Source organism: Lepidochelys kempii, chromosome 6 (genome assembly GCF_965140285.1).
Source record: "Lepidochelys kempii isolate rLepKem1 chromosome 6, rLepKem1.hap1, whole genome shotgun sequence".
NCBI classification, from domain to species: Eukaryota; Metazoa; Chordata; order Testudines; family Cheloniidae; genus Lepidochelys; species Lepidochelys kempii.
Genome location: NC_136385.1, coordinates 125429408 through 125438568, shown reverse-complemented (window position 1 = coordinate 125438568; position 9161 = coordinate 125429408). Strand labels below are relative to the sequence as shown.

Genomic DNA, 9161 nt, shown 5'->3' with positions numbered 1-9161 from the left:
TTTGCAACAAGTGTCAATTTGTTTTGTTTTTTTATGCAGACACTCGTGCGTGGGGGAAAAGGCTGAAATCACTGAACTCAATGTACCTAGGCTATCAAATGGCCTTCATCTGGAGGCAACTGTTGGTCATTATTGTTACAAGCTGGATTCAAACTAACCCCTACAGATAAAGGCGGCAGAACAAATTACCACTGCTGTAAACTACCCCATCCTCTTGGCTTTGCCCACTACTTTATTTTATGTCATTATCATAACACCAGCTAGGGAAAATTTGCACAATCCTTTCACAATGTTGATTTTCATTTAAAATGTAGTGGAGTCAGTTTTACAATTGGTATCGATGAAATATGCACCAGTCACAAACACTCTGCTGATATTTTGACACCTAAATCACAGCCAAGTGAGACTGAAATTGCTTACATAGTTGTGATTTCTGCCTGCTTGGCTGAATTCAGGTGACATGTTACAATGTGTGTACAGCTAGTCTCTGTGAAAATATGCTCATTTGATGGTCACGTCTTGTCTGCCCTCTCTCCCACCCCTACCCATCTGTTTGTTTTATTCACCTGGGATGTCTTGTCATTAACCAGGATCGTGAGCTGTCTGGGTCAGAGACGGTCTCTTTGCTACATGTTTATACAGTGCCCAGCACAATGGGGCCCTGCATTGTGATTGGAGCTTCTCAGTTCTATTATGCTATAAATAATTAATGATTGTATAAATCATTTATGCATACAAAATATTAAGTTCATGTTTCATTTTTAAAAAAAATATTTGCATATGATTGTAATATAGCGGGTCATTATTATTATTTATTGGTCTTATCATAGTGCCTAGCTCTCGGTTACACGGGGGTACATCTGGAGTAGAACCACTGCAGTCATTGGAATTACTTTGAATTTACACTAGTGTAGCCTGACCCATTCACATTTGTGAAATTTCAAAGTGATTTTATTACCCATCTGAAAACAACAATGCAGCATGGGACTGGTTAATTTCCACAGGCACTCTGGTCTCCTACACCATACCATTTTGATCTCATTCACTTTTTTTTTTTTCCTATATGTGCTACACAAATTGTTGATTTGTATCACCATCAGCAACTCATTGCACACCCTGGAAAGCATCATTTCACTGCACCGAGGAGTCAGCCCAGGCCACAGGGAATGTGTACTTTGCAGAATGGTTTCCACCCAGATTGTGGCAAGTTCTCCCTGCTTCATTCAAGTGGCTTAATCCACAGAGATGCTCCAAGCCAATGTGCTTGCGTTGCAATGCTTTGGGACATCCTTATATGAGCATTTTCCACATTCGACCCCCTGTCCTCTTGTATTTGCTGATAATGGTAGGTGGCAGTGATATTCCCTTTTTTGTTTTCCCTTGTGGATTGCTGTTACAGTCTTGCAGAGAATACACTCTGTGTGACTCTCATGCAAAGCTCCTGCTTACACTTGCTACATTGTTTCTCAAGCTGCAAGCTCTAGGCATTGCTTGGTTGATTTTTTTTTTTTTTTGAATGAGTATCCAATGGCTCAGTGTACCGTCTGACTAGCCATCCAAATAGGCTCTGCAGCAGCAACAGTGTGGAACCCCGCCTGCCCCATCCACAGCCACGCAGGCCTGCTTTCCGAACCCAGTGGAGATGCACTGGTGTAAAGGAGGGTGGATTTTTATCCCTCTCCCTTTAGCAAGAGAGGTGAGGCTTGCTCTCCCAGCCACCCAGAAAGCTTCCCTGAGTCACTTTAAAGGGCAATCAAAGGTCTTTACAGACCGGCTTTGTTACTTAAGAGGAGAAAAGAATGTTTCTCCTCCACTACCTGGTCAGTGGCCCATTGACAAGTGCTGCAATATGTAACACACACTGGCATGAAAGGAGAGCTCATTCACAGTTGATATTTGCAATAAACCCTCATTAAGAGAGTCCTAGAGTATCTACAATCATGGTCCGAACATGGGCTTCCTATCTTCCCACTGCAGGGTTCTGAAGGATTGCTGATGAATGCCACCAATGTTCTGCACATGTGTACACACAATTTGATTCACAGAAAGATTGTGGTGCAAAGGGAAAAGTTCTTAGACTGTGACATTTGCACCAACATGCATCCAGTGGTGGTGTTTGCCCCATTTTACAAACACATACAAACACACCTGCAGAACAGTGGAAAGGAAAGCTTTGCCAATTGCAGTATTTGGAAAACGTCAATATATTGTGCAAGGAAAAGCTCAGGTGATTGGGAGTACAGTATTTACAACACACACACACAGTGGGTGTGAAGCACAGCTGGTGGTGTATTTGCAGCGCACACACACACACACACACAGTGAGAAACACTGCTGGAGTGTATTTGCAACACACACACACACACTGTGAAACCCTGCTGGGGTATATTTGCAGCACACGCACACACGCACTCTGAATGTGAACCCCCCTGTGGTGTATTTGCAGCATTCACACACACACACACACACAGTGTGAAACCCCGCTGGAGTGTATTTGCATCACACACACGCACAGAGTGTGAAACCCCGCCGGGGTGTATTTGCATCACACACACGCACAGAGTGTGAAACCCCGCCGGGGTGTATTTGCATCACACACACGCACAGAGTGTGAAGCCCACTGGAGTGTATTTGCAACACACACACACACACAGTGTGAAACCCCGCTGGGGTATATTTGCAGCACACACACACACGCACTCTGAATGTGAACCCCCCTGTGGTGTATTTGCAGCATTCACACACACACACACACACACACACAGTGTGAAACCCCGCCGGGGTGTATTTGCACCACACACACACACACAGTGTGAAACCCCGCTGGGGTATATTTGCAGCACACACACTCTGAATGTGAACCCCCCTGTGGTGTATTTGTAGCATTCACACACACACACACAGTGTGAAACCCCGCTGGGGTATATTTGCAGCACACACACACACGCACTCTGAATGTGAACCCCCCTGTGGTGTATTTGCAGCATTCACACACACACACACACACACACACACAGTGTGAAACCCCGCTGGAGTGTATTTGCAGCACACACACAGAGTGTAAACCCCGCCGGGGTGTATTTGCAGCACACACACTCTGAATGTGAACCCCCCTGTGGTGTATTTGTAGCATTCACACACACACACACACACACACACACACACAGTGTGAAACCCCGCTGGGGTGTTGGCAGCACACACACACACAGAGTGTGAAGCCCGCCGGGGTGCATTGGCAGCACTCACCCACCCACCCCGGGACGCGGCGGGCCCCCGGCCCGGCCTCCCACACCCCGCGGCGCAGGGCAGGGCAGGGAGCGTGGCGGGCCCCGTGCCCGGGGTGCTGAGGCCCCGCAGCAGGGGCCGGCCGAGGCGGGAAGGAGCCGCCCCGCGGCCGCGAGCCCGGCCCGCTCCGGGCTCCCCTGGCGCTGCCCCGGCCCGGGGGGCGGGGGCCTCGCGCGGCGAGCCCATGACGTAATGGGTTATGCTAATGACTCGCATGTGGGGAGCTGGGGCGCGGGGCTCGGCGCGGCTCAGTCTCGCCCAGCCAGGCGCCCGGCGCTGCTGCACCGCCCGGCGGGATCGCCCGCTCCCCCGCCATGGCACGGCCGAGGCGCCGCCAGCCGCAGCCCGCGTGACAGCAGCGAGGCACCTGCCTCGGCCTCCCGAGAGAGCCGGGGGGCAGCATGGGGGTGAGCCCGGCGCAGGGCGCGATGGTGCAGCGGTGGGGCGGGAGGGCTCGTGCTTTCCCTGGGGCTGCACCAAGCTCTTCTCCCTGCCCTGGCCCTTGTCTGTGCCCTGCTCCGCGCTCGGCAATAGCTGGGGGTCCCCGGCAACTCCGGGGGGGGCCCTTATTACTTATTACGTGTTGCATGTGGGGGGGGCTCCCCAAAACATCCCTGCAGTGCTTAGAGCCCCCAATGGGCTGGCACTGCCCTGCCCACGTCTATGCCACCCCCATGGGCTGGGGGCAAAAGCGGGGGGGGAGTGGAAGAAGCAGCTGCGGGGGGGTGTTGCTGAGAGCCATCCTAGGTGAAGCAGAAAAGCCGCAGGAGCCCAACTTTGTGGGGGGGGGGGTTGCAGTTATGTGGAGGGACGGGGCTCGTTGCTCAGCGCTCATCTGCAGTTTGCAAAGCTCCCTCGAGGCGAATGGACCTGGTCGCTCCTTAGGTCACAAGGCGATGCCTTGACTGTGGAAAATGCGTATGTAAAACCGGGCTGATTTCATGAGCGCTTGAGTAGGACAGAGAGACAGAGACAGACATCCCCCTTCCCCCCCCGCCCGCTCGAGCAGTGGATCGGTGAAGATATTTGGAAAATAGCTTGGGGGGGGGATCATTTTTTTTAGCAGCCTAAAAAGGGAAAGGGGGACCCGAAGACGCCCTGGGCTGGCCTGTGCCTGCCGGGCTGTGTGATGAAGTCGGGGGTGGGTAGAGTTTATTTTTGTCTCACGCTGCTGCTGCTTAGGGCCTCAATCCAAAGGGGCTGGCTAGAGATGCTTGATTGCTGTAGATGGAGCTGCAGCAACTCGGCTGCTTCCCGGGGAGGAGGAGGTGGAGAGGAAGGCACCAGGGCTGCTCCTGCTTTGCATTCGAGCTTTGTAGCCGCAGTGTAAGTTTTCTTGTGCGCCAATGGTCTGTTGCAGCAGTTCCAGTTTGAAGCAGGTAGGTCCCTAAAGAACCTGCCCAGTACTAGGAGCCCTTTTCCGGCAGCAACAGGGAGCTCCCTCCTCCACTTTCTGTGGAGGAGGGAGGTTTCTTTAAACCGTTAGCTGCAAAGCCTGCATCTCTCAGTTGCTGTGTATGGGGGCTGAATTTTTAGAGGTTCGGTGTCTTCCTCCCTCCCCCTTTCTTCCTCGTCCCCCCGTTATCCTTCCCTATGTTGTTGACCTGAAATCTCCTTCGGTACGTTAGGAAGCTGGCTCTGCTGCTGTCATGCTGAATCATAGCGTTTCCTTGCAAAGTGTGTCATCATCATCAGCAATTCTTTTCTCTTTCCAGTTGTGAACATTTGCTTTGGGAGGAATGCGGGTGTGGAAGGTCCAGATTGCCACCCAGGGGAGGAGAGAGCTGGAGACGCTAGGCTAAAATAACCCGAGGGGAAAGAAGAAGAAGCTATACACCCACTCCTGTGCCTTGTTGAGATTTATATATATAGATGTGTGTGTATATATAATATACAATTTCCCCTCCCTGTTTCCCTGTGCCACTTTGTGTCATCATCTTTGGGGAATTTAACAAGAAGCCACTAGGACACTGAACTGAAGATAGAAAGAGGAGAAGAGAAACCAGACCCACATCTGAGCTGACGGCTGTGTCCAAAAATCCATTTGATTAATAAATAAAATTGTGAGACAGACACGGGGGAAAAAACTTTGGAGGGAATTTTTTTTTTCCCTGCAGAGGGTTTTTTTTCTTTTTTTTTCCCCCCTCCACTCCCTACCCCAATCTAATCATGATGTTTCGAGATCAGGTTGGAGTGCTGGCTGGTTGGTTTAAAGGCTGGAATGAATGCGAGCAGACTGTTGCTTTGCTCTCCTTGTTGAAGCGGGTGAGTCGAACCCAAGCCCGTTTCCTCCAGCTCTGCCTGGAGCATTCATTGGCAGATTGCACTGAGCTGCACATTCTTGAAGGGGAAGCCAACAACCCTGGTAAGTTTTGGTGCAACCAATCCATTTTGAATGCTACATTGTTCTCTGATTGATACCCTAATGATGGCAAAAAAGGGGAGGTCAGGGAGCTAGGGCTCCAAATGAACCAGCCTCATTGTTAACAGCTTCCCTTTTCACATTTTATGTTTCAGACTAGTGATGACTTATTTCAGTTTGATTTTTCACAGCAAACTACTACAGTCTATTCAGTGGTGTAACTACGGTAGCATGAATGATTGATTTTCTCTCATGCAGTTTCCTATGAAATAAGTAAGTCAGGTCACGTAGAGTCTGGATTTTCTAGGCTTCTTTTGGACAACGTGGCTTGCTTTGCTTTAAGCAACATGCAGAAGAATCTCCTCATTATCTTATACAAACGAGTATTTTGTTGAGCTGTGGCTAGCTGAGATATCTTAATCTTTTGTTAAATGGTGATTTGTTTCATCATTCAGGTCCTGTTTGAACACTTTTTTTCCTTGCAGCTCTGAATGCTCTATATAGTCCACAGAAGCTCTGGGAAGATATTAGTAGACCATTTAGGCTGCTATACACAATTCAGTTAGTGTATACTGTGCAAGTACTTTCCCAGGGATGTACATTTAATATATATGGGCATGATTTTGATCTCATTTATACACCAGTGAAAGTTAGGAGAACTAAAACGGTGTAAGTAAAATTAAACTCATGCTTTGTGTGTGAACACCAGTGTGTGCACGCACTTTTTAAAAGACACCTTCCAAAATAAAACCACAAACTACTCTTTGCAGAGATGAGGTTAAACGCGTAGCTAAATTACCTAGTTCTATTCCATTTGAAAAAAATCCCCCCCAAAATAAATATAATCCCTCCTATTCTTGTCTCAGATATTTTAATATAGCTTGTAGGATTAAATATGTACACCTTGGACTTCTGCACACTGTTAAAATAACACAAAAAGCATAGTCTGTGGAGGGGGGGAAAGTCTGTCGGTTGATAGGTGAAATTCTTTAGGCTTTATTGCAGTAGGATACTGAACAGAGCCCCCAGTGTTTACTGAGAGAAAAGAATGCAGGGTCCTCTTCCAGCTGTTCCATATTAGAGCACTGAGCCTGCAAGATTTGGCAGCTGTCTATGCTGCCATTTGATGACAACGTCCAGTACAATGTTGTTAGGCCTAGGATATATTTAAGTACGCCTTTAGGAAACCAACTCAGGGGCTGCTCCAGTGTACAGAGCTCTGTCCTCACAATGGTGAACACCCTGGAATTGGATATTTCCTTATATAGTTCGTATGAGTGCCGGGGAAGAATGTTGCAGCAGTGCAATACTGCATTTTATAAACAGCTGAACAGTCTAACCTCATACATTTGGGGGTGGAGGCCTAACTAAGAATAAATTGGGAAGGAGAGCACACTCTTTTAAACTGATCTTCCACAGCATAGAATTGCCATTCCTCTTACCTGCATTAGCACGGGTTATCTTTGGTTCCCAGTGTATGTGGCTGTGTACCCTTGTATAAACGTCTGGTTTTTCGTTTTACCTGGATTTTCTGTAATAGTTACATCACATTTATTTGTCAGAAGATTATACATGAATGATTTATGTGCAGACTGCAGTAGCAGTTGCATACCTGTTTAAACTATGGTAGAAAAATTTCCTCTAAAGCCCATCCAAATATTATGTATGAATGAAAGGGATTTCTGCATGATGATCAGTCTCTTGCCAAAACAGTAGTAGAAACCAAGGTCCTGATCATTCCAGTATTTACACATGTGACTAATCCCATTGACCCCAGTGGGTATAAGGATTACTCCTGGGAATAAAGCTTGTGGAATTGGGCCCTTGGTTTGCCTCTTATTGATTACATTTGTGATGCTGATAGCACTTGCTCAAATGTTTGTTCTAATAATCAGCTGTTCTTTTAGGGCTCTTATAGGCTCAATAGCAAGACTTAGGGTGACCAGATGTCCCGATTTTGGGGGCTTTTTCTTATATAGGTACCTATTTCTCCCCCTCCCCCTCCTGTCCCGATTTTTCACACTTGCTATCTGGTCATCCTAGCAAGACTTGAGAACCTTTGTTAAATTTCTGATACCACTAACCATTTCTTCTTCTTGTAACTTTGATGCTTGGTAAACATAAGGCAAACATCACTTTGTATCAGAGAGTCAAGATGTTTACTTTTTGATCAGGGTGATCCTATTGTTACAAAGGAATGCCTGGACTCTGTGTTTGGCAATGAAGAAATGATAGGAAGTGACTTTTAGTTTGGTATTAACATTACATACTTTGTAAAGACACCCATCTTTTAAAGTGCTTTGAGATCTCCTTTTGAAATAATATTAAATAGCCCTTATTCACCACACATTTCATACCGTGGCATTTGTCACTTGACTAGACATGAAATCACACCAGGTTCTCTTAACAACCGCAACTTAATACTGCTAGATGCCAAAAGTCGTGGACTCAACAGGGACACTGATTTCATGGCTCATTACAACGATCTGTAATACACACCTGCCTGCTAACCCTTCGTGGCCCACTTCAAACCCCTTTTGCATAGCAACCCTTACTGCCCACTCCATCTCAAATGAACTCCTATGACATGCGTCACCCCTTACGTTTAACTCTTGGTCCCAACTTGTATTTAGCTTGGACACTCCAGTTTTGTTCCCCAGACCTGGAGAACTTTGTGTAGTTCGAAGGCTTATACCTGCCACCAACAGAATTTGGTCAGATAAAAGTTATCTCACCTACCTTGTGTCTAACAACAATTAACTCTTTATTGCTCTTACTACTTGAATTCCACAGTGTACACAATTAACCTGGGCTTGTTTCTTCCGGGGCTGGTGATGATGACAGTGATACCTAAAGATATCAATGTGTGCCCTACTTTTTGGCCTCATTTTTCCCCCTTGGTGAGAGTTGTGCCAATGACACAGGCCTGGCCCTGCAACTTCTTGCATAGAAGCTGACCGCTGTGCCTCTGTGTTTGAATTAATGGGTCTGCACTTGGATGCAGCAATCTGCCCAAATACAAGAGGTTTTGGGATCAGAGCTGTAACTTGGGAACAGTATTGGGCCATAAATTTTTACATGTGGTGTATTGATCTTACTGTCGGTTAAATTCCATGCTATCTCTAGCTTCCTCAGTGCAGTAAAAAGACAAAAATAGTGATGAAAGCACAAACATGGTCCTATTTTCTCTAGTGAAGCTAGTGTGAAAGCAACATGTGAGTCTAAGATGCCAAAGTGAATGTTTGAAATGACTTTAAAGTTGGGGTCTCATGGGAAAAGAGTCATTCTGTGGACACAGAGCCTATGCTGCTTGTGAAAATCTGACTGAAATGGACAGTGACTCTATCTGACCGCTGTTGAAATGAGTGTGTCGACTCATCACATTTCTTATTGGATCGATGTCCACCTCACAAATATCACCATAGGTAACTGAAGTTAGCACAGAGGCCAATGGCTGAATAGACATGGAAGGCAAAGTACCTTCTCTCCAGCAGATCCCACAAGACGGGGCTTG

At 47.0% G+C, this 9161-nt stretch overlaps 1 protein-coding gene across 9 annotated transcripts in view; it reads left to right on the top strand.

Annotated features, from left to right (window-relative positions):
* The first annotated feature begins 3537 nt into the window (after nucleotides 1-3537).
* Nucleotides 3538-9161, top strand: part of SAMD4A (sterile alpha motif domain containing 4A) — a 208437-nt gene continuing 202813 nt past the window's right edge. For 7 of the 9 annotated variants that reach the window (XR_012159608.1, XM_073350082.1, XM_073350081.1 and 4 more), the window contains exons 1-2: nucleotides 3538-3692; nucleotides 5001-5650. Coding sequence is in view for 8 of the 9 variants with exons in the window: in XM_073350082.1 (XP_073206183.1) it covers nucleotides 5455-5650 (196 nt within the window). In the remaining variant the exon portion in view is untranslated. Of the gene's footprint in view, nucleotides 3693-4490; nucleotides 4665-5000; nucleotides 5651-9161 lie in introns of those variants that run through there. The other 2 variants (XM_073350075.2, XM_073350074.2) reach the window with 2 other exon arrangements.